This window comes from Hypanus sabinus, chromosome 3 (genome assembly GCF_030144855.1).
Source record: "Hypanus sabinus isolate sHypSab1 chromosome 3, sHypSab1.hap1, whole genome shotgun sequence".
Taxonomy (NCBI): Eukaryota; Metazoa; Chordata; class Chondrichthyes; order Myliobatiformes; family Dasyatidae; genus Hypanus; species Hypanus sabinus.
The window spans coordinates 46,852,075-46,878,234 of NC_082708.1; the positions used below are offsets into that span (position 1 = coordinate 46,852,075).

The 26,160-nt window shown below is 37.0% G+C and overlaps 1 protein-coding gene across 5 annotated transcripts in view; it reads right to left on the reverse strand.

Moving 5' to 3' along the window:
* Positions 1–2,743: 2,743 nt before the first annotated feature.
* The window catches only part of zmym2 (zinc finger, MYM-type 2), a 154,386-nt gene continuing 130,969 nt past the window's right edge, over positions 2,744–26,160 (reverse strand). For 4 of the 5 annotated variants that reach the window (XM_059964236.1, XM_059964237.1, XM_059964235.1 and 1 more), the window contains 5 exons: positions 19,870–20,027; positions 14,694–14,808; positions 9,982–10,224; positions 8,934–9,054; positions 2,744–3,724 (listed from right to left, as the gene is read on the reverse strand). In XM_059964236.1, the coding sequence (XP_059820219.1) occupies positions 3,520–3,724; positions 8,934–9,054; positions 9,982–10,224; positions 14,694–14,808; positions 19,870–20,027 (842 nt within the window). In that variant the 3' untranslated portion in view covers positions 2,744–3,519. Of the gene's footprint in view, positions 3,725–8,049; positions 8,132–8,933; positions 9,055–9,981; positions 10,225–14,693; positions 14,809–19,869; positions 20,028–26,160 lie in introns of all 5 variants that reach the window. The other variant, XM_059964238.1, reaches the window with a different exon arrangement.

Genomic DNA, 26,160 nt, shown 5'->3' on the forward strand with positions numbered 1-26,160 from the left:
AAAAACTATAAAGTGCACAACGTCACTGAAGATTCATTTTCTGCATTCCCATTTAGACTTCTTCCCTTCAAAACTTGGCAGGGTGAAAGGTTTCACCAGGACATTGTGGTCATGGAGAAACTACCAGGGCAACTGGAATCCATCAATGCTGGTTGATTATTGTTGGACATTTAAGCAAGAAGCCTCAGACACTGAGTACAAATGAAAATCATCAAGAAGACATTTTAGCTTCGTTGAACTATTGCAAAGCACCAGCACCATTATGCAATTTAATGCATTAATAAAAGCATTCAGAAAAAGCTAATTTCTCGTTTCTCCAAATTCCTATGTGATACAAGTAGCCTGAAATTATACGTCTGTGCCACTAAGATCCAGGCCAAACTGTCTGCAACAATTGAGAGCTTAGTTTGTCCACCCTTGACAATCATTGGCATCAAGCCTTTTCATCATCTACATGAAACAAATCAGGAATGTGATTGAATCTGCCTGCCTACCTGAACGAGTTCAAGCTGACCACCAGCCAGAACAAAGCAGCATTCTTGACTGGCACCCCATTAACTGTTGAGTACTCAATCCCTCTAGCACTAGTACACTCTGCTTTGCAGTTGCTTGCCAGCCTACTCAGAAATGCTCCTAGACCTGCTACCTCCAGCACCACTATCATCAGTAGGCACATCATAACATCACTGCCCCTGCAAGTTCTCCTCCAAGATGCACACTATCCTGACTTGGAAATGTATTGCAGGTCCCGCATTGTGGCCAGATCTAAATCTGGAAACTCCCTTCGTAATGGCGCCAAGGGAATATTGAAAGTAAAACAGCTCAAGGCGGCTCACCACCACCTTCTTGAGGGCAATTAGGAACGCACAATAACGCTGATATTACAGCAATGCCCAGATCTGAAAATAAATTTTACAATACCCTTTTAAATAGATCAATTATTTGTAGCAGCATCTATGGAAATGAATAAATGGGCCAAGACTGGAAAGGCGGAAGATGCCAGAATAATAAGTGTGGGGAAGAGAGGCGGTCAAGCTAGAATGTGATAGGTGAAACCAGGTGGGTAGGATAGGTAAAGAACTGGAGGAAAAGGAATCTGCTGGACCATGGGAGAAAAGGAAGGAGGGGGCATCAGGGGGTAGGTGATATGGATAAGGAGCCAGAGTGGGAAGGAAGAGGGGAAAAGGAAAGAGAAAATTACCACGGTCAATATTCATACTATCACTTTGAAGGATACCTAGATGGAATATGATGTGTTTCTCCTCCCCCCCCCCCCCCCCCCCAAGTGTGACAGCATCGTGGCAGAAGAGGTGGCTATGGATGGACATGTTGTAACGGGAATGGGAATAGGTATTAAAATAGTTGGCCACCAGGAAATTCCGCTTTAGGTGGATGGAGTGAAAGTGTCTGACAAAGCAGTCCCTCAATTTACATAGTGTCTCACCAATATTGAGGCTACATCAGGAGCACCATATGCAAAAGGTGACCCCAATGGATTTACAGGTGAAGTTACCTGGAAGGACTGTTTTGGGCCCTGACTAGAAGTGAGTGAGGAGGTGAATAAGCAGGTGTAGTCTTTTGCTTGGCTATTCAATCAATATGACCTGCCTTCTTGATTTGGGAAGTACTTCTTTAGATTGAATAATTCTCCATGACCCTTTTCTATTTAAGAAAGCGGAAAGGGATAGCAGGGATTACAGATTAACTGTTAGCCTAAATATATTGCCAAGATGGCACACGTATCAAGATGGTACTATCCAAAGTTGGGTCTTCACAGCACTAACTGTTTATATGATTGACAGTTAACACTAACTGCATCAACTTTTATTTTGCCATAACAATGAAAATTGGATTAACAGCAGCAGAAGGGTTGGAAGTTGGAAGTTGGAAGTTGTTCTTGACTGGGGGGGGGGGTTAGACTGCATCTATTGGTAACACCATCTGGTGAGTTGCTTTATGACAATCCAGAATGAAAAGAGCTCTTTACTTTCTGCCTTTCCATTTTCTAGCCTTGCAGCTTCCCATTTTCAAGCCTTGCAGCTTCCCTTGTACCTGCTATCAAAAATGGAAGCTTTTTGGTTAGAGCGGCTGTGTAACACAAGGCATATCACCATAGATATAGGGAATCGCTGTTAAGTATTAGTGTTCTGCAAAGTCTGCAAAACAGAAACATTGCTTGAACATAGAATTCTGTTTTGTCATGTTTCACATATTAACACATCATTCATTATACAGTCAATGCTCTTGTGTGAACTGTGAATAGTACAGTGAAGAGCTGTGTGTTTAATTTAGGTACCAACCTACCTTTTGCAGATACACCACTGTCAACTGGGCCACCACCTTAATACTCTTCTGTGCCAGTGAGGAGGAAGCTATAAGATTTAGACCCAACAATGAAGAAATGGTAATGCACTTTCTAATTTATGATGATATGTGATGCTTTATTCCAATAGAATACCTACTATATAAGGAGTTCCCAAAATTTTTTAATGCATTGGCCCAATACTATTAAACAAGACCCAGGGTGGGAATCCCTGTACCTTTAAAATTCAGATACATTTAAATTCCCGCTCTGTAGGTGAGAGTTAGTGGAGCCAAATCCAATTAATGAAGAAATGTTTACATGCAAGAATTCTGATTATTCTGTTACAAAGCTCAGAAGTCAGACCTCAGCTCTTGTGGTAATGAGTATACTTCAAGTTTGAGCCACATTATTAAGAGTTACTTAAGCAGCTGAACTATATTAATTAAAAAAGCACATTTATTTTACTCTACAGATTGAGTACATGTAGATTATTTCCCTGGTTTTCTTCTACTATGACATTCAGCCAGCTTTCAGTGATCCTCTTAATTCTTTATTTCATGACTTCTTTCCATAAAAGCAGTTATTTTACAGAGAATTAAAATAGACTGCACCATCATCAGTGTAACAAATAATTAATGCTTACAGAATCTGTGGTGAAAACTCCACCAACTGGTACATTTGTGAAAGGACAACCATCAGGAGGCTAGCTCTAAACTGATTTATAGTGCTAAGACTATATTAATTACGTAGATGCATACCTATCTGGTGGAGATAGCACCCATTAAAACCATCCCTTCCTTATTAAGGGGAATTCCAAAACACTGTAGTTTGTTTTAATGCAAATTTTTAAGTTCAGAAAAAAAATTACACAACACATTTGAGATCCTTAATTTGTAATGTAAAAAGTTACAAAAGGAAATGCTTTCTGACATTCTGACAACAAACCAATTCAATAAATAATTAAAAAAACTTGAGAGCAGTTGTTTTAAAGTGTACATGTCCTAAAAGTCACTAAGGAGACTGCTAACATCTGCTATTCTCCTCTCATTTAGGGTTATTTACATAATACCCAATCTGGGTATATTGCTACAAATTCAATTATATAGAGGGCTGATTCAGGAAATCCACATCATAGCTTCCCTGTATTATATCCTACTCACAATACACTGTCATGATTCTTTGCCCAACTTCAGTGTCACTATTGTAGGGAAATTTCAATCAACATCATCTTCATCTGCTTCAGAATTGTCCCTTTCATTTCCTTCATATATGTCCTTTATCACAAGAATCCGTACAAGCATATATTCTAAGATGTTGCGGTCCAAAGGGATGCTGGAGAACCAAATTGGGCCATCAGGGGTGCTGGAGTGTTCGGGCTGTAGATAAAAGAGGTCGGTTCTCTGTTGTAGATTTGGAGGGCTAGAGGACAAAAGAATTATATATATCAGAGTCAATTGTAAAATAAAATCAGTCATTCCCCAATTCCTTTCACCCACCCCATTTATAATTTTGATAAAATGTACCACAATCTATAAAAAATACAATTTGTGAAAATGAAAAACATAAATTGACTGAGAAATAGATTAAATAACTTTGAAACAAGAATCAATATACATCAAGGAAAATAATGAAGTTATGGAGACCCACCACAGGAGTGGGAATAACTGAGTAAGAGCTAGTACTGGCTTCATGGCCAAACTACTCCTTCTGGGTTGCAATATTTTGGAATTATAAAATATACTGAAAGTAGTGGCTAGCTGGCACAATCCTTCAGAGTTAGAACGTTGTGTTCAGGTTTTAGTTAGGAACTCAACTGTATATGATTACTGACATTTCCGCATAATATCAAGCAGTACTGTTTACAGACAGAAATATTTATTTTGTACTCTTTCAAACTTCTATTCAAAGATTTCCTTCTTGGAGATCTATGTTTCCTTCTATAAATTGCTCTTACTGCCTCATTCTGAACTCTTAAGTTACCCCATTCTCACCTCTAGAGAATAGGGCATTCAACAGTAAAGGATGCAGAAAAGTGTTTCTGCACAATCAAGGCTTCAAAATGATGCATTGCCTCCTGGTGCCAAGGTCAAGGATGCAGGACATACTGAGAGGGGAGGGTGAATAGAGGTTGTGGTCCATATAGGTATCTGTTACATAGGCAGTGGCAGAGAAGGGGTTCTGCAAAGGGATTTTAGGAGCTAGGTAGAAAGTTTATTTAAAAAGTAAAAATTCCAGGGCTGTAATCTCTGGAATATGACCCATGCCAGGTGCTGGTGAGGAGAGAAATGCAATACATGGCTAAGAAGCTGGTGCAGAAGGGAGGGCTTCCAATTTGTGCATTACTTAGCTTCCTTGCAGGGATTTGTATAAACAAGGTGGTTTGCATGTGAACCAATATCCTTACTGGGAAGTTTACTAGTGCTACTCAGTAGGGTAAATAGGGCTAATCCAGGCGCCTTTTGCCAGTGATAGGGAAGGTAATGGAGAGGATACTGAGGGATATGATTTGTGTACATATGGAAAGGAATGGCCTGCTGATAGACAATCAGCTTGGCTTTGTGCGAGACAAATCATGCCATACAAACTTGACAGTTTGAGGTAATGACAAAGAAGCTTCATGACAGTAAGGTAGTGAACTTTTTTTACACGACTTTTATTAAGGCTCCTCATGGCAAGATGATTTAAAAGATAAAGATGCGTGGGATCCAGGAATTGTAAGTTTGGGTTCAGAACTGGCTGGCCCACAGAAGGCAGTTATTTTGGCTGGGGTTCTGTGACCAATAATGTTCCCCAAGTATCAGTGCTGAGGTCCCAGCGGCAGATGGAGTTAATCTGGGTAAGTATGAGTTGTTGCACTTTGGGAGACCCCTTAATAGCATTGAGGTACAGAAGCATCTTGTTTAAAGTCAAATGAAAGTGCTTAGCAAAAGGATAATGCAGCAAAGAGGGCATATGGCATTCTTCTCTTCCTTGGCCAGGGTGTTGGGTATGACAGTAAGGAAGTTATTGTAATATCCTGGTTTAAGACCATGCTTTTCAGCAGATTTTCTCAAAATACTTTAAGTATTCTTTTAATTACATACAATTAAGTCTTTCAATTTTGCTGTTTAAAATAAAAATTTGGTTGATAAATCAGGCTTATTAATTAACCAATAGGATTTGTCTTGTTAACATTTTCCCAGAGAGCATGAGATTGAGGAAGGAGAATGGAAATTGTCAATGAACATTGGAGAAGAACATGGTGAAATGTTCACAGGACCCATGTGGAAGGACAGATGCTGATTTTGGGAAATCCTCATGCAGACAATGGTCTCATGGAGAATGTGCAGATAACTCTTAGCTAGTTAGCACACAATAAAGGCCCATGAGATATATATAACTAATGGTCTATATTGTGCATGTAATCGGAGCTCATTGTTGCGTAATCAATCCAGTTTACTTCACTTCGTTTATTCACATGAAATGGTTTTGCACTGAAGAACCTGTCCTAGCAAACAAATATTCATGCAATATCCAAGAAAAAAAGTCGAACTTTCTTCAACATCGTATGCTAACTAGCTAAGAGTTATCTGCACATTCCCCGTGACACCATTGTCTGTACGAGGATTTCCCAAAATCAGCATCTGTCCTTCCACATGGGTTCTGTGAACATTTCACCATGTTCTTCTCCAATGTTCATCAGCCACTTCTATTCTTCCTCAATCCCACGCTCTCTAGAAAAATGTTAACAAAACAAATCCCACTGGCTAATTCAGCAAGCCTGATTTATCAACTTAGTTTTAAACCAGGGCCTTACATTACGCTGCAGGTATATGAAACTTTAGTCAGATCATGCTTGGAGTATTGTGTGCAGATCTGGTCACTCCATTAGAGGAAGGATGTGGAAACTCTAGAGAGGGTGCAGAAGAGGTTTACAAAGATGTTACCTGCATTAGAAGGTATGAACTTTAAGGAAAGGTTGGAAAAACTTGGGTGATTTCTCTCTAAAGTGTCGGGGGCTGAGAGAAGGTCAGGAAATTAGAGTTTTAAAAAAATTATTAGAGCCAGTCAGAATCTTTTCCCCAGGAAAGAAATGTCAAGCACCAGAAAACATACTTCTAAGGTTGGGGTTGGGGGGGGGGGGGGGGGAGGATTTGTTTAGAGTGGCGTGAAGTTCTTTTATGCACACTACAATGTGCCTATGATAAATTAGGAGGGCTTGTAGTGAAAGCAGGCAGTTTGGTGGATTTAAGAGGCATTTAGATGGACACATGAATATGAAGGGAATGGAGGGATATGGATGATAAACAGAAGGACATGAGGGATAAACTGGCATCAAGATCTGCACAAACCAGTGAGTCAAAAGGCCTGTCCAGTTCTGTACTGTTCTATATTCTTATCTTAAATGGACTGTCACAATGCCAGTTGCTCTTATCACATAACTGATCACTTTTGATTACACATCACCGTCACTGACAAACTCAATATTTGTTTATCACATTTGATGTGTTTTTTTAGTGCTGTATGAATAAACATTTACCCAATTAATTTCCCAGAATTAAATCTATGATCACAGTACTAGGGCTGAATATATTCAGGTTGGAGACTGGATATATTTCAAAAAGAATTCCTGTCACTGCCACCCAGGGTTTTAATTGCTTATATTAGCAAAAAAGGTTTCTGAAAAAGAAAGAGTCATGTCTGTTTATATGGCTAAGAATGCACAATAAATTAATCTCAAAAGCAAAATACCGTGCAAGTTAAAAGTTTGAATTAACAATAGAAAATGCTAAAAACTCTTAGCAGGTCACGTAGTATCGACGGAGAAAGAAACAGATTATGCATTTCAGGTCAGTGATCTTCATCAAGTCTGCTATTTCTAGCATTTACTATTTTTAATGATAAATTAATTTGATGAATCACTATAGATTCATTGACAATTACTTTATTTCAGTCTAACTTGGAGAGTTAACTTGACCAATCAACTATTTCCGCTGAACTGACTGTACCCCTCTTCCATCTGACGTCTTGTAGTTGAAGCTGAAAATTATATAATTGCCTTTCATTTATATTTCTTTTGAAACTTTGGACAGCTTTGCATTCTAGTTCTGTGGTTGCAAGAATGCTGCTTATAAGTACTGTGGTTTCAAAAGCACGAGGGAGTCAGGAATGATGGTAAACGTGGGAATTCAGTAAAGTGTTGCAGGTTTGTAAACATATGTACTTTCAGTTAATTAATGAAGTTGAGTAGTCAGATTAAATTGCAAAACAAATAAAACTGCAGCTGCTAGAATGTGGAAACAAAAACAAATGCTGGAAGAATTCAGTCATCAAGCAGAAAGAACTGGGTGGGTGGGGGAACAGGTAGATCTGATAGAAGTTTAGTGGAGGTGCTAAAGAATCAAGTGCAAGGCAAAAAAACTAAATGGAGGCAAACCAATCAGGTGATAAGGAACATGAAGAGCAACAGTTAGCAAGGTATTTTACAGAAATTAGGTGAGAAAGGTACATTATGCTTATGTAGCTTTCTCACCCTATTTCTGTGAAATACCTTTGCTAACCTGCTACTTATGTTTCTTAAATTCCTAATCTGTTTTAATTAGAAATTATGAGAGCAGTTTACCTGTACTATTTGCAACACAGGAAGTATACAATTAAGTTAAACAATATTAAACTAGAAACATATACATAATTGAATAATGACATTTTAATTTTGTGAAAGGAAATAATATCTAAATAATATAAGCAAGTCTAAAATAGATTACATAGATGCTGCCTGTCCTACGGAGTTCCTTCAGCATTTTGCGTGTAACTTCACATTTCCAGCATTTGTAGCCTCTCCTGTGCCTGTATAACAATGAAGAGGGACTTTATGATTCCTTTATCAAAGTTGAGGCTTGGTTTTGCACGGAAATTAAAATTAAATAATCCAGAAGAAGAGGCTCTACCAGATGGTCTGTGTTGATGTATTTATGATGGAATCATTGTGGAACTGAAGGAAATCATTTACCCCTTCAACCAAACATGTTGCTTTTCCCCACCTTCCCAAACAATTCCTTCACTTTGATTACCTAAAAGCCTACAGATACCTTGCTTTAAATCTCTGGTCAGGTGTACTTTAACAGTTAGTAGATCTGTAACAGCGCTAGTACAATGTTGTTTTCTCTAGCATGCTATAATTGAGACATCTTTGACATGACTACTGTAATCAGCATGTAACTTTAGTATAGGTGACCCAAGTTGTGGGAAGTTGCATTCCTAGAAGACAGTGCATATAATTTTCCATTATTTGAAGCCTTATCATCTGATGTTGTGCCAGGAAAAGTGAGTTGAAAATTACAGCTCTTATTTTCTCCATATAAATTTTGTAACAGCAAAGATTTATTCTATATCCCAAAACATCTTTGAGCGTGATTCATGAATTGCATGCAGCGTATTTCTGCTACCTGTACCACAACAATGTGAGAGTCTGCAGTGGCAAACTACAGTTAATTTAATTCTTCTTTCAGGGCAATTAGTGGGCATAAATTCTGGCCTTGCCAGATACCCACATCCAGAGAATGAATTAAGAAAAACAATATCCTTCATTGCAAAGGTAATCAAGCGCTTAAAAAAATGTTTATGTTGACTCTCTTAGCTTTAACCTTACCACTTTGATAGGTAGCACTCAAACATTTTTACAGGACATCTTGAAGGATTAGCTGCATTTTCTCTTTGTTCAAATATAAGCTCATCCTCCTCACGTTTTCGTTTTCCTGGTGTAATTTTGTCTAAAAATACAATTTAATCACTTTAAATCTGTTGATATAGTTAAAACATGTCTTTAAGCAACAAATCATAAGATTGTATATCTAGTAGTGTTTATCTCTGTATGTGTGTTACATTATTCCAATCTTTAAACGATTCCTGTAGCTAAGTATTCAAGAAAACATAAATACAAATAGTCACCTATTAAAACATTTATATTATGTTTTCTTGAAAACTAAGATGGTAGCATTCAAAGCACCAAATTTAAACACAAGATTGTTTGTAATTGTAGAAAACACTAATACTCAAACCAGGGGAACCATTTTTAATTATCTGCTTACAGGACTTTTTAAACATGCCAGTATCAGCAGAAAAGACATTAGTCAATCTTTCATTACAAGCAACTATGGCCCAGTGCTAATTTCTGAGCTATCAGCTGAGTTAAGGAACTGCCGGCTTCAGGTGGCAGTGCATATAAGCACCTTTGAGCTTATGTTGACCAGATCACACACTGCAACAGAATTTCTTTTGCTTGCACTTACCATTCAGCTCCTTAAGCAAAGGGCTTGAGAGTCCCTGGAGAAGTAAATATTTAAATTACTCTGTAGTAGTATGAGTGAATACATTGTGTGGTTTGGACTGAAGCCAATTAGCTCTGGGAATATGTTTAGTACCTTTAGCTCTATGGGTTCCATTTGGAAAAAAAACATGATTAACAGAGCCTCCTGAAGTTACAATTGATGCCCATTTGTACAATTGACTTCTGTTGTTCAGATCACCAGACAGCAAACTGCAAGATGTTTTCAAATTAAAAATGAGCTTGTGAAGCAGCTACATCACATAGGCAGAATTGCACCAGGAGGCAAAGGGAAAAAAGATCAGAAATGTACTGGTGTAAGAATAAGTGAGTAAATAGAAAGTTATCAGTATTGCTCCAACTAATTTCTTACCTTGATTGTCATTTGTACACAAAGCAGGGACCTCGTATCGAATACATACAGTATTGTCAGAGTTTTTATTCCATTTCTTGACAACATTTCCAAACGAAAGTCTCAAATGCTGCTCAATGGTCCTTAACCCGAAGTGTTTAGTGTTAAAATAAAGCAAAGTATTAAGAAGTACAAATGGTGACTCAGGCCCTAGCTGCTTGCTGTTCCATAGATAATCCTCTTCAACTCGTGAAAATATCGCTCCTAAAATAAAATAGGCAGGGGAGATATTTATTTAGAAATTGCACAATGGAGAATAATTCTATAGAATACAGAGCTGAAGAAACTAGGAAAGGAAAGGACTACAAAAAGATTTAAACACTAGGATGAAAATTTTTAAAACTGATGCACTGGAGAAATGGCAAGGATCCAATTCAAAAAATGGCAAGCCAAGATCACGTTTAAAGTAGATGTAGGAAGCAGGCACAAAAATGGTTGTGAGCGAAGAATGTGAAGCTGACCGCATTGACTGTTTAGTTTGGAAAAGCAATAGAAAGCACAAATGAATGTTTCAGAGACACAAGAGATTCTAAAGATGTTGAAAATCTTGAGCAGCACACATAAAATGCAGAGTAACTCAGCAGGTCAGATTGAGAAGTGTCAACTATTAATTTCCCTCCATAGTTGCTACCGAACCACAGGCCTTGCATCACAAGGTCATGTGCTTAGCCCCCAACTCTAATTGCTTTATACTTATGACTGTGAGGCTAAGCACAGCCCCAATGCCATATTTAAATTCGCTAACGGCATCACTGTTGACCAAATCAAATGTGGGGATGAATCGACAGAAAGATGGAAACTGAAAATCTGGCTGAATGGTGCCACAACCACCAGCTCTCACTCAATGTTAGCAAGACCAAGGAGTTGATAATTGACTCCAGGAGGAGGGAACCAGGTTCCATGAGCCAAAAGCCATCAGGGAATCAGAGGTGGAGAGGTACAGTGACTGTAAATCCTCAGTGTTATCATTTCAGAGGATCTATCCCAGGCCTAGCATGTAAGTGTAATTATGAAGAAAGCATAGTACTGATGTACTTCCTCAGAGTTTGTGGAGATTCAGCACGACATCTAAAACTTTGACAAACTTCTATAGATGTGTAGTGGAGAATATATTGACCAGTTGCATCACAGCCAGGAATGGAAACACCAATGCCCTTGAATGGAAAATCTTACCAAAGGTAGTGGGTACAGACCATTCCATCAAGGGGAAAGTCCTCTCCACCACTGAGCACATCTATATGGAACGATATAGCAGGAAAGCAGCATCCATCATCAAGGACCCCCACCACCCACCACCACCCAGACCATGCTCACTGCTGCCATCAGGAGGAAGGTACAGGAGCCTCAAGACCCACAGCACCAGGTTCATGGATAGTTACTACCCCTCAACCAGCAGGCCCTTGAACCAGAGAGGACAACTTTACTCACCCCAGCACTGAACTGTTCATACAACCTATGGACTCACTTTCAAGAACTCTTCATCTCTTGTTCCTGATATTTATTGCATATTTATTATTATTTCCTCTCTTTTGTACTTGCAGTTTGTTGTTGTTTGCATATTGGTTGTTTGTCCGTTCCCTGTTGGTTGCAGCCTTTCATCGATTCTATTGTGGTTCTTGGATTTTTGTGTATTCCCACAAGAAAATGAACCTCCTGGTTGTATATGGTGACATGTACTTTGGTAATAAATTTACCTTAAATTTGAACTATCCTGCTGAGTTCTTCTAGCATTTTGTGTGTGTTACTCCAGTGAATGTTTCAGCCATACGTGAAAGGGGGCAGAAGCACAGCGTTTGTTTTAGAAAGCAGACAGACCGACTGACCCATAAGACACAGGAGCAGAATTAGGCCACTTGGACCATTCAGCCTGCTCTGCCATTCCATCATGGCTGATTTAGTATCACACTGCCATGGCTGACAGAACAAACTCTCAGTTAGTGAGGATAATTACACTGGTTCAGGCTACATCCACACTACGCCAGATAAATCCGTAACCAAAGCCTTTTCTCTTTGTTTTTACCCTCCGTTCACACTAAAACGGTGTTTTCGTCTCCTGAAACTGGAGCTTTTCAAAAATGCTTTCCAGGCTGGGTATTTTTGAAAATGCTGCTCGGGCGGATCAGTGTGGACGGGGTAACCGGAGACTTCTGAAAACGCTGTCAGACGGCAGCACGCTATTTCATTGTTTTCTTGAATTTCAGAACAGACGGCAACAAGACTGAAGCCAGAAGAGTTAGAAATGTACTCACCAAATACTTTGACCCATAACTTACTGAATAAATTAAGTATACTGTACTCACTTTGCCCTGTTTTCTGTCCTTGCTCGTATGAAGGTGGTTTACCTATTTATGCAAGTACTTCTCTGACAATAGATGTGTAACAGCCTAATGTAACATTGTATGGAAATACAAGATAACACTGATGCAGACATGTTTTACACATTTAACAAGGTGCTTTATTAATGCAACGGAATTAGTCAGTTTTTCAATGTTTGTCATCAGCCAGGTCAATCTGTCCGTGAACTCCCTGTCGATTGCCTCTGTACGCTTCAGTATTGTTTTTTTTTAGTTTTAAGTTCTCCTGCATGAGAGCCAACAGCTGTCCGTTGTTTTAAGTTTTTCTAGTCTGTAACTACACAAACGCGCATTTTTACAGTGAGATTCGACACCAAACATGTCGCTTGTTTTCGGTAGATGTGTCCTGCGCATACGCAGGAGAAGGAGATTCGCCGAAATCTCCATTTCAGTGTGGATAGAGATTTTTTCAAAAACGCATAGTGTGGACGCCTATTGTTTTTACACAAAACCAGCATTTTCAAAATTATCCGGTCTAGTGTGGATGTAGCCTGAGTCTGCGATGAGATTCAGGAGAGATGGAATTAACAGCAGATAATATTTATGCCAAGGGCAAATGGCCTTCCCAATGCCTAAACAAAAGAAACTGCTTCTTCTAGGATTGAATATTGGACCAGCAACCTGTCCCAGAGCAGCCAGGCATTGGAGGTAGGGCATGGTACTGTCAGTGTGCATGTGTATACTGAGCAAACATCTTCAGGGAATATCTCATCTCAGAGATGAAGAGGAGGAGGAAGTCTTCTGAGGCAATGCTGGGGGCCAGAAATAGAGGTCCTGACAGTGAGGTCTTGCTCAGCTAGAACCCATAGCTAACTATAAAGCCAAGTTCTTTTGAGATAGGCATATTAATGGAGGGAACTACAGAGAAGGACAGTGAAGGCCAATTTATACTTGTGTCGAATCTACGCCGTAGGTACGGCGTAGCCGCATTCCCTTTGTAGTAGCCTGACGCGCACCTCCCCAAAAATGTAACTACGTGCCGTGGCGACGCAGACCGCAACAACTGTGATTGGTCCGCTTGGTAGCATCGCATTTCGAGTTTTAGCTTCAGGTGGAAGTCAACAGGCTGTAGCAGCTAGCTACAACAAACTGGCATCAAGCAGTGTCCACCATAATTTTGGAGGTCTGTAAAGCCTTAAGGAAAGCATTGCAGCCAAGAGTTCCTTCCCTGCCCTTCAGTCACCCAGTGGGAAGCTACTGCAGCAGATTTTTGGTGACTACGGAACTTTCTGAACTGTGTCGGCAGTTTCTGTGCTCAGTTTCAGTCGCCATTGTTTGAAGTACACATGAAGAAACTCAATACAGTGGCACAGAAACCCCACCGCCAACTAGTGTTTTGGCGGTGAATTGCAGAGCGACACAGATGCACCACGCACAAGTATAAACGCTCACAATGGCATAGGCTATGGCACAGAGCCTACGCAAAAGTATAAATCAGCCTTAATCGACAGTCAAATATATTAAGTATGGATGGACTTTCTTTTAAATTAATTTCTCTTCGGGTTAGGATTAGGGTAAGGTTGACACTTATTGTCCATTCCTGCCTGTAGAACTGACTGGCTAGTTGGAACATTTTAAAGGGGAGTTAAAAGCCATCAAAATCATGTGTTTGGAGTCTGGTATTGCCCAGATGAAATTTCTTCTCTGAGGGACATCAGTGAATTGGCTTTTTTTTCCCAACAGTCTGATGGTTTCGTGATCACTATTTCTTAAACTATATTTTGATTTTAGATAATAATCACCAACATTTAAATTACCGTACAGCTGTAGTGGGAACCAAACCACAGAATATCCCACATCACAGGTTAGTCCTCTGGATACAGGACCAGTAACTAAACTGCACTGCTACCATATCTTTGAAAACTACTAGAGTCTGTTAATTTTATTGAATATACTAGCATTGGGAACAGCCATCAACCACTTATGTGGATATTAAAAAAAAATTTGCAGATGTTTTCAGAACTGTTTTCTTGTTCTGAGGACTAGATATCCAATATGAGCGGTACTTAACCACTTTTTCCATGCGTGGCTGGATGAAATTTCAACAAAAATTGCAATTGTTATTGCAATTCTTCTAATGAGCCCTTCTCAGCATACCTTTGAATGCTTGATTTGTTTTGATCTTGATTTTTAATAACTTAGAATTGTTAATGAATCCATGTGCAAGTGTGCCCCAGTGTGTTAGTTTAAATAATGCTGTATTTAAAGCACTTGATTTTTCTAAATGTACCCAATGGAATGAATGTACACAAAAAGCTGTAATAACCACATTTACTTAGATAAACTGTTACTGGAGAAATGCATACGAACATTTATTACCGTTTGGCAGTATGCTTGGTCGCCAACTTCTCAAGATTATATTGAATTCTTCATTAAAGGCCTTGTAACAAGGGTCACTAAATATGTTTTCATTCCTATTATTTTCATATAGGTACTGGAGAAAGAAAAACAAAATTACATAAATCCTGTAAACAGTAAACCAGAACGCCAAAAATAGATTGATATCATTTAGTTCCATTGATAAACCATTGTTACTTGATAATTGAGAACTTTGTTCTGTAATGCATTAGAGCTCAATCAAGTCCTTCGGCAATTCACAATCAAAGTAATCATATTAAAACATAAATATAGTTGTGTTATTTTAAAAGCATTGTGACAAGTGGCCCAATAATCAACTCAAGTGAGAGAATAGCATTTAACATGAAAATGGAGAGGGTCAGTTGCTTTAAATTCCTTGGCGTCAACATATCCTGGGACCATCACGTATCACCACAAAGAAGGCATGACAGCATCTCTATTTTCTTTGAAGTTTACATAGATTTGGTATGTCACCAAAAACTTTGACAAACTTCTAGAGATGCACAGTGGCATGTATCCCAATTGGTTGCATCTCAGCCCAATATAGAAACATCAATGCTTGGGAATGGAACAATGCTAAAAAGTGGTGGATGCAGCCCACCCCACCCCTGAATACGTTTACATGGAACTTACACAATAAAGCAGCATCCGTTATCAAAGATCCCCACCATCCAGGCCAGGCCCTCTTCTTGATACTGCATTCGGGCATGATGTATAGAAGCCATAGGTTCCACACCATCAGGTTCAGGAACAGTTCTGGGCTTACAACCATCAGTCTCCTGACCGGGATGGTTAAGTTCATTCATCGCTACTCTGAACTGATTCTATGATCTATAGACTCCCTTTCAAGGACTCTTTACAACTCATGTTTTCAGTATTAATTTTATTTGCACAATATGTCTTCTTTTGCACACTGGTGTTTGTCAGTCTTTGTTTATGTATAGTTTTTCACAAAATCCTATTTATTTCTTTTCCCCTGTAAATGCCTGCAAGAAAACGAATCTCCAGGTAGTATATAACATATACATACTTTGATGATAACAAATTTTCTTTTGAAACATAAACCAGAAAGCTGTCTACTTTGTTTTGTTTTTACCCAGTTTGTTGATCATCTTTAAGAGAGGAATGGCGACTCATCAAAGCTTGAGCAAAGAATGATGGCTCTTGCAAATGATAATGGCGTTCTGGGAACTGATTCCAAGAAATTGCATGCCTGGGTTCTTAAATGTACCACTTCACAATTATCTCAGTAAACAGGTCTGTTGCTAGAAAGCAGTATGATGACCTCTTCAGTGATAAAGATGTTTAAGTGCTTGCATTAAGAGTTTATCCCTCAACATTCTTTTAACTAAGGTTATTCTTGTACATAATCAGCTTAAAATTATGAAAAATTTTATCTGGAAAGCATATGATCTTTTAAGTGCAAACTAGCAATACATTTTAAATTTCTATTAAATACTTGCTCTGTAAAATTATAATTATTGAGAAAATAATCCAGCAAATTCCTTCATAATAGAAAATCAGCTGGACATCATAAGTTTCCATTCTTTGTAAAATTTTGTTGAGAAGCACTTCCATAAATTATAGCTAAGATGAAAAGTGAGTACATCCATCTGAAGAGCCCTGAAAGCTTTCTCACTGGTAGTTTTAATGGAACTAGATTAACCTTTACAGTTGAGTTAGCGACAAATCTCTTTGGGAAGGAACGGTTTAATAAGTTGGTGCCAAGATGACATTCTTGATGACAAGAGATTAGAAGTAAAGTGATCCTTCACAGCAAGCATAGTCAACTAATAAACAATTCCAGGCAATAAACATGATCCCAATTACTTTTGTTGCATGACTAGTCAGAATAGATTACTGACAGGTTTTGAAGCTGTTGAATTTTATATAAATTTATAAAATCATTGTCCTTGCACTACTGGATGGACAGTGAGAAACTTAAGAAATCTGTACTTAGCTAAGTTTATTTACTCCAAAAACATTGAGAAATTACACTATAGACCATTCTGACTTCAAGAATATTAAATAACTATTTACATTAGTAACATTAGCAATAAACTGGACTCTTATCATTAAAATATTGTTGATGTGGTCCAGTTGTGCAACAATTTTCATAAAGTACATAAGCCCCCATCAAGACTTGTAGTATTGCTCCTGGCAAATTAAATTATGTATACATTAATCAGGAAGCATAAAAAGCAAGTTCTCAGATGGGCAAAAATTGTCTACTCTAGGAATCAACACTGAGGTACAGCTTTCCATTCCATACTTTGCAGATTCTGATTTAGAAATGGAGAGGAGCTAACTAAACTGGCACATTATGTGGTATGGTGAACTTAAAGGAAAGAGAAATTGCTGAAAAGCATATATAATTAATAAGAGGAATGTAATGATTTTACAATAAAATCAAAGGTACATGAAGGAAGCATATTTCATTAAAAAAAATCACAGGGTGGGGAGAATATTAGACAAAATGGTTTAAGAGCATTCTGCACTAGGAAGCACACAGGATTTTTGAAAAAAGATCATTTACTAGAATATATTGTATCAAGGAAGTTATCAATAGTGAAAACATAATAATATGTGTAATACTTTCTAAAACCTGCGGACTAAGTTGATTGCAGCATTTAAAGTGATTAAAGATGGATAGGGTAGACAGTGAATGACTGCATTTCAGTGTGGGTATCTAGAATAAGAAAATTTAAAATCAGAACAAAATTGGGTTAAGACATCCTATCAAAAGCAAATGTCCTGAAGACTACAGAGAGATGAATACTTAGTTTTCAAAATCCTTACTTTCCACCAAAGAAACACAGTAAATAAATAATAGGGTGGCTCACGAAATAGCACACTAAGGTCTAATAAGATGCAATGGCACCGTGAGGAGTGAAAGCATACTGCAACTTCAGTGATCTGTGGTTGATTCTGCACGCCGGCCCCATCACATCATGGCTTTCCACCAGCTCACCCACAATCCAAGGATGTACTTATTAGTTAGTTAACTGACTATTGTTAATCACCCCAAGTATAGGTGACTGGTGGGAAATTCAGAGGGTTGCTAATATGCATGAAATGAAAGAAAAGTAAATGTAAATGGGATAATGTAACTGATGGGGTTATTCTGAGAACTGGCAGAGACTTCATTGGCTAAATGACCTCTTTTTATGCTGTGAAGGACTATGAAAATTAGCAGAAGTGAAAATTGAACAAGCTAATTCCAGTTGTGGACATTTATCAAAATGCATTACAGGTTTTTTTTATAGACATCCCTAAATTGATTTTGAACCCTGCCTCCACAGTATTGTCATCAAAAGCACATTAGACTGGTTAGAAAGTGAAGTGACAGAGAGGAAACCCGTTTTGAGCTTCATAGGAAGAAATGCATACATATGTTGCACTTTGCTAACCACTACGCTAGCATGCAGTCCCAACATGGGGAAGCCTGTATACCAAGTTGGAATACTGCTTGTCCATAAGACATAGCATCAGATCTAGGTCATTTGGCCCATCGAGTCCGCCACAATGAAGTGCAGCACATGGAAAACACATTGACACTCATTACAACAACACCAATGACAAAATATGGTTCCCATTACTGGTGAGCCCACTTAAGGCCATATTCGTAACAAAATTTTACCCTTAGACCTCACAAATCACTAACCAAAATGCTGAGATATGGAATAAAATTCACTATTAGAGAATTTATTTGAATAAAAGCAGATGAATACAAAATTTTCACTTGCGTTTTTTGAGATGAATGATATGGATACTGCCTACATGGTCTTCAGTAAAGCATTTGACAAGGTCCTTCAATGACAGGTTGATTCAGAAGATTAAGATGCAGAGATTCATTGCGATATGGTAGATTGAAGTCAAAACTGGCCTGGCATTCAGAAGGTACATGGTGGTGGTGGAGGGGTGCTATTCTGACTGAAGGTCTGTGACTGGTGATGTTCCACAGGGATTAGTTCTGGGACCTTTGTTGGTTGTGATATATACAAATAACCTGGATGAACATGTTGATGGGCTGATTAGGAAGTCTGCAGATGACATAGAAATTGGAGGAGCTGTAGTATTGAAGAAGGTTGTCAAGGGATAAAGCAAGATATAGATCAGTTGCAGCTATAAGCAGAGAACTAGAGGGAGTTTAATCCAGGCGTGTGTGAAGTGTTGTACAATGGGAGGGTAAATTCAAGGGGAAAGTATAAAGTAAATGGCAGGACCCTTAACTGCATTGATGTACAGAGGGATCTCTGGGTGCAAGTCTATGGCTTTCTGAAAGAGGCAACACACGTAGATAGGGTGGTAAAGGTGGCTTATGGCGTGTTTGCCTTTAGTCAAGGCAGAGTGCAAGAGTCAGGAACTCGTGTTGCAGCTGTTAAGCCTCATTTGGAGCCTGTGTACTGCTCCAGTCAATTTGTTACAGGAAGGACGTGGATGCTTTGCAGAGGGCGCACCAGGATAGAATGTGTTAACTATACAGAGAGGTTGGATGAACTTGTTGGAGGCTGAGGAAAAACTTGATAGAAATTTATAATATTATGAAAGGCAAATTCAATAACAACAGTTAAGACACAGATAAGTACATGGACAGGAAAGGTTTAGAGGGATATGGCCCAAATGAAGGTAAACGGGATGATCTCACAAGGGCATCTTAGTTGGCATGGACGAGTCCAACGAAGGGCTTGTTTCTAGTCACTCATAAATAGGTAAGATAGTCTTTTTCCCAGTGTAGAAATGATAAAGACATATTTTAAGGTGAGAGGTGGGAAAGCTGCCAGGATGGTGTGGAAACAAACAGGATAGTGGCATTTAGACTGGCATATTGAACATGTAGGGAATGGAAGGAAATGGATCGTGTGCAGGCAGATAGGTTTAATTTGGCATCATGGTCAGCAGGGACATAGTGGGCAAAGGGCCTATTCCTGTGCTGTACAGTTCTGTTTCTTGATTTATGTACAGTGGATTTGGCATCACATTACAGAGAATTACAGCATAGATTATATTCTAGGAACGCATTCTCCCTCAATGCAGGGAAATCACCTATATTTAGCAGTAAGCCATAGAACATAATATCAGCAATTCAGGTCTGAAGAGATTTACTTACAACCATTGTTTTATATATGTAACTAACCTGTTGGATTCCAAGACATAGATAATATAGACTATCAGGTGCATAGCGTTCCCCATTAGGTCTTCGAACTTCCTTTACAAACTTAGACAATCCACAATCAAGTTCTGTGGCTGTACATGACAATAAGTCCTCTTTAAACTGTGTTGACTTTGACAATACTAAAAGAAAAGTAGAAAATAATTATATTTTTGACTTTTTCAATATTACGTAGAGATTTTTTTGATTTTAAAATACTTCAATTACTTCACCTTTCCTGTCTTTATCATGTCATCCAACTTACAATGTCCTTGTTGTGTCCTGTTTCATACCGATTTTATTGGGTTAACAACTGGCAACCATGGCTTCAGCACCCCAAGCCCCAGAATTCCTTTGTGTTGTTATTTAAATCCCACCCCTATGGCCTCACTTTTTGACAATCTATTCTATTAGAATCTATCTATTAGAAACAATCTAATCTATTAGAATTGGTATCAAATTCTGCTTGATAATCCAAATGAATATAATCAATCAGCTAGTCACAGTACAGCTTCACCTGTCAACTTTGATTCAGCTGACTGTGGCCCATATCCAGGAATGTGGCTACGTTGCTTGTGGCGAATGTAGGCAAGGATGGTGGGTGTGGTCTGGCTTTTCGGAACACAAGTTCAGTGTGCAACTTAAGCGAGGTATTGGGATTCACTTTTAGGCTAGGCAAGTTCCACTCTACAATATGGGGATCAGAACCTGAAACATCAAGGTCATCGTGGACAATCCCAACAGATATGAATGTTGCTGTACTACCATAACGAGAGAACTTGGACACACTGACATTGAGATTTTTTGCACTAAGTGAGGCAAATTGAACAGGAGACAGCAGTATAAAGAACAAGGTGATGGGCACATCTTTCCCTGGAAGGATAAAATGGACGAGGAACACTATATTTATAGAATGAACTTCATAATCACACCCTCCAGGTAACTTCAATGCTGAGGTGGGAACTGACACAATTGTTTGGCCAAAATGTGATCAACAAGCATTGCGCAGGAAAAGCAAAATCTATCAGGTTCTTCTCCTGGATATGGCCTTGTCGTAATGAATGAACACATTTCATCAGAGGGATAGCACAAGAAGTCATGGCAGGGGGGACGTCACGTGATGACGTAGGATTGAGACGCTGAAACCCAGCCCTCCCGTAAAAAAAATCAATACATTAATGTTTAAGTGAAGAAAAGTTAGTCAATACTTTTTTAAGGTTACTTATAAACTACTCCGGATTGTTTTAAGCTATGCCTCATAAACAGAGGATGAAGAAAATTACTACCGCGAAGACAGCTCAAGTTGGAACAGAATCAAGGCCTACTTCTACCGAAGAACCGCGGACTCAGGTACAATACATCACCGGCGAAACAGAACAGGAAACTGCGGCAGCATCGGCCATTTCTAAAGGAAAAGATCAACGAGAATTGCGCAAGCGTAAAGGAACGAGCATGCGCAAACGAGAGCAACCAGAACTACAAATCTCAGCTGCGACTGAAACTGAAAGTGAAAGTGAATCTGAGAGAGAGACAGATTCTCTGTAAAAATCACACGAAGATGGAGATGAAAGTTCCTCTGAAAATACAAAAAAGACTTTGAGGCAAATAATGCATAAATTAGAAAAATTCAATGCATTAAAAGTAATTAAAAGTAACCAAAAAGTAATTAAAGAAAAAATAATAAATATGGAGACTAGGTTTGACAAAATGACAATGAAACAGGAAAAAATGGAAAAGAAAATTACAGATTTGGAAATTAAATATGGATGGAAGAATGAAGGAAATGGAAGATGATAATAATGCCTGGACATCAGAAAGAAAACAACTCGTGGAAAAAATTGATAAGCTTGAAAATTTTAGTAGAGGCAATATTATTAAAATTGTTGGACTTAAAGAAGATACTGAAGGAGAAGACCCAATAAACTTTTTTCAAAAATGGATCCCTGAAAAATTGGAAATGGGAGAAGAAACTTCAATTGAGATTGAAAGGGTGCACAGAGCCTTAAGGCCAAGATCTCAAGATGATCAAAATCCGTGATCAATTTTGATAAGATGTTTAAGATACCAGGATAAAGAAAAGATTCTGAGGGCGGCTGCCCAAGGTGCCAAAAGAAGAAAGGGTCCATTGATGATAGCAGAGAAACCAGTTCTTTTTTATCCTGATATAAGTTATAACCTTTTGAAGAGAAAGAAAGAATTTAACTCAGCTAAAAAAGTCCTACAGGAAAAAGGTTATAAATTTTTAATGCGTCACCCAGCAACACTGATAATTTTTTTGGAGGAGGGAAAAAGATTTTTTTCCGAATATCGAGATGCGGAGGTGTTCGCACAAAAACTTCCATCTATTTGCTAATTAAACGTAGAGACTTCTAAACGTAATGGTTAAAGACGAAGACAGAGATAGCGAATAGAACTGATGGACATTTAAGGATGATACAAGGGAGAAAAGTAAAATTTTAGAAATATTAATTGAGAATAATATGTTTTTTCTTTTCTTATATATATACTTTTTATGTTGCGGGGGGGCTGGGGAGCTTTGAATCGGTTACTACGGGATTCACGTGTGTAATCATGGCGATTGCCATGACCCGTACAATAGAGGGGGGTAATGTGTTTTTTTTCTTTCACAACATTAGTAGGGGGGTATTTTGTTTTTTTCTTTATTTTCTATTTTTCTTCTATTCTTTTGCCTGGATGATTGGTGGGGACACACATAGCAACATGGAGACTTTTAAAAAGATTTCCCAGGATACCATGAAAGTTGAAAGATTAGGCATTATTATAGATTGGAGTAACATAATTAAAAACAATGACTAATTTATTGAATTTTTTAAGTTTTAATGTTAATGGGCTTAATGGACTGGTAAAAAGAAAAAGAATTTTAACATACATTAAAAAAATGAAAATAGAAATAGCTTTCTTACAAGAAACTCATTTAACAGACATAAACATCAGAAATTAAAGAGACTGGGTTGGAAATGTTATTGCAGCTTCATTTAACTCAAAGGCGAGAGGAGTTGCAATTTTGGTTAATAAAAATTTACCAATTAAAATACAAAATGTATTAATTGATTCAGCAGGAAGATATTTAATTATACATTGTCAAATTTTTTCAGAACTATGGACTCTTATGAATATTTATGCACCAAATGAAAATGATGTAAAATTTATACAGGAGGTCTTTTTGAATTTGGCTAACGCACATGACAAAATATTAATAGGTGGAGATTTTAATTTTTGTCTAGATCCAGTTTTAGATAGATCAACAAAGGCTGTTACAAAATCAAAAATAGTAAAATTAACTCTATCATTGATGAAAGACTTAAATTTGATTGATATATGGAGAAGAATCAATCCAAAAGAAAGAGATTATTCATCTTATTCAAATAGACATAAAACATACTCAAGGATAGATTATCAACGAATATTCAAGATAGAGTGAAAAATGTGGAATATAAAGCAAGAATATTGTCTGATCACTCTCCTTTAATAATGACAATGATAATGATAGATAAAGAGGAATCAATTTATAGATGGAGATTTAATTCAATTCTACTAAAACATCAAGATTTTTGTGATTTTATGAAAAAGCAGATTCAGTTCTTTTTAGATACAAATTTATTCAGTTGATGATAAATTTATATTGTGGGAAGCAATGAAGGCATATTTGAGAGGTCAGATAATAAGTTATACTTCTAAAATTAAGAAGGAATATATGATAGAAGTAGATCAATTGGAAAAAGAGATTATAAAATTAGAAAAAGATTCTCAAAGAAATATGACAGAAGAAAAATGAAGACAACTTATTAATAAGTTAAAATATAATACACTCCAGACATATCGAACAGAAAAAGCAATCATGAGAACTAAACAGAGATATTATGAACTAGGTGAAAGATCACATAAGGTCCTTGCATGGCAGTTAAAAACAGATCAGACTTCTAAAACAATAAATGCAATTTGAACAAAAGTAAATAAAATTACTTATCAGCCTCTAGAATTTAATGAAGCTTTTAAGAATTTTTATTCTGAGTTGTATAAATCAGAATCAAAAAATGATGACGTCAAGATAGAAAGATTTTTATCACAAATAACTTCCAAAATTAAATACAGAAGAACAGAAGGGATTAGGTATGCCTTTTACATTGAAGGAGGTTGAAGAAGCTCTGGGATCACTTCAAAGTAATATATCTCCAGGAGAAGATGGTTTTCTGCCTGAATTTTATAAAAAAAATTTAAGATTTATTAATTCCTCTTTTTATGGAGTTAATACATCAAGTGGAAAGAATGCATAAACTTCCAGAATCTTTTTCAACAGTTATTTTAGTAGTATTGCCAAAAAAAGATAGAGACCTTTTAAAACCAGCATCATATAGACCTATTTCTTTATTAAACACTGAAATAATAGCAAAAATCTTATCTAATAGATTATCTAAATGCTTACCAAAATTAGTACATATGGATCAAACAGGATTTATTAAAAATAGACAATCGGCAGATAATGTAACCCGGTTATTTAGTATAATCCATTTAGCGCAAAAGAGGGAGGAAACGAGTGTGGCAGTTGCTTTAGATGCAGAAAAAGCATTTGATAGATTGGAATGGGATTTTTTATTTAAGATATTGGAAAAATATGGATTAGGAACATCATTTATAAAATGGATTAAAACCTTGAATAATAATCCCAAAGCTAAAGTAGTGACAAATGGTCAAATTTCAACATCATTTCAGTTAACAAGATCAACTAAGCAAGGTTGCCCATTATCACCTGCTTTGTTTGTGTTGGCAATAGAGCCATTAGCTGAATTAATTAGAATGGACCCAGATATTAAGGGTTTTAGAGTTAATCAGGAAGAATACGAGATTAACTTATTTGCTGATGATGTTTTACTTTATTTAACAGATCCATTACATTCATTACGTAAATTATCTTAAAGATTAGAAGAATACGGGAAAATATCAGGTTATAAAATAAATTGGGATAAAAGTGAAATTTTACCTCTCACTAATGGAGACTATAGTCAATGTCAATTAATAACTCAATTTAGATGGCTGGCAAATGGTATAAAATATTTAGGTATAAGAGTTGATAATGACATAAAAAACTTATACAAATTAAATTATTCACCACTTTTAAAAAAAATTCAGGAAGATCTTGATAAATGGATGGCATTACCAATAACATTAGTAGGTAGAGTAAATACTATAAAAATGAATATATTCCCTAGACTACAATATTTATTTCAATCATTACCAATACAATTACCCCAGAAGTTTTTTCAAGAGTTAAATATGTGAGGAAGTTTCTCTGGAAAGGTAAGATGTCAAGAATATTGCTGGAAAAATTGACATGGAAATTTGATCTATGAGGGTTACTACTTCCAAATTTTAAGAATTATTATAAAGCAAATCGACTTAGATTTATTGCATCTTTTTTCGAGAAAGATAAACCGGCATGCATTAGAATAGAACTAGATAAAATAGGAGAAAACGTTCCAGAAGATTTTATATATAAATGAGAATCTAAATGGATACGGGAAAAGAAAGAATCTCCTATATTAAAACATTTGATTGACTTATGGAATAAGATAAATGTTGATGATGAGACAAAAAAATCTTTACTAGCAAAGAGATCTTTAATTCAAATTACTTATTCCTTTTACAATGGACAATCAACTTTTATATGATTGGTTTCAAAAAGGGATTAGATATATAGGAGATTGTTTTGAAGGAGGTATCTTAATGTAATTTGATCAATTAAAGAATAAATAACACTTTATTTTGTTACTTGCAACTAAGGGCCTATTTAAGAGAAAAATTAGGTCAAACAATGTTATTGCCGAAATCTAACGAAATAGAAATTTTAATTCAAAAAGGAAAGATTAAAAAATTTATATCTTGTATGTATAATTTGATTCAAAAACAGGCAATTAAACAAGGAGTCCATAAGTCAAGACAAAAATGGGAAAGTGATTTGAATATTAAAATTGAAGAAACAAATCGGTCAAGACTATGCCTTGATAGTATGACAAATACAATAAATGTTCGGTTAAGATTAGTGCAATATAATTTTCTACATCAATTACATATTGCACCACAAAAAATAAATAAATTAAATTCAAATTTATCTGATCAGTGTTTCCGATGTAACCAAGAAACTGGTACTTTTTTACATTCTACATGGTCCTGTTCTAAAATTCAACCTTTTTGGACAAATTTAAGACTTTTACTGGAACAAATTACAGGAACACAACTTCCCCATAATCCAATATTACT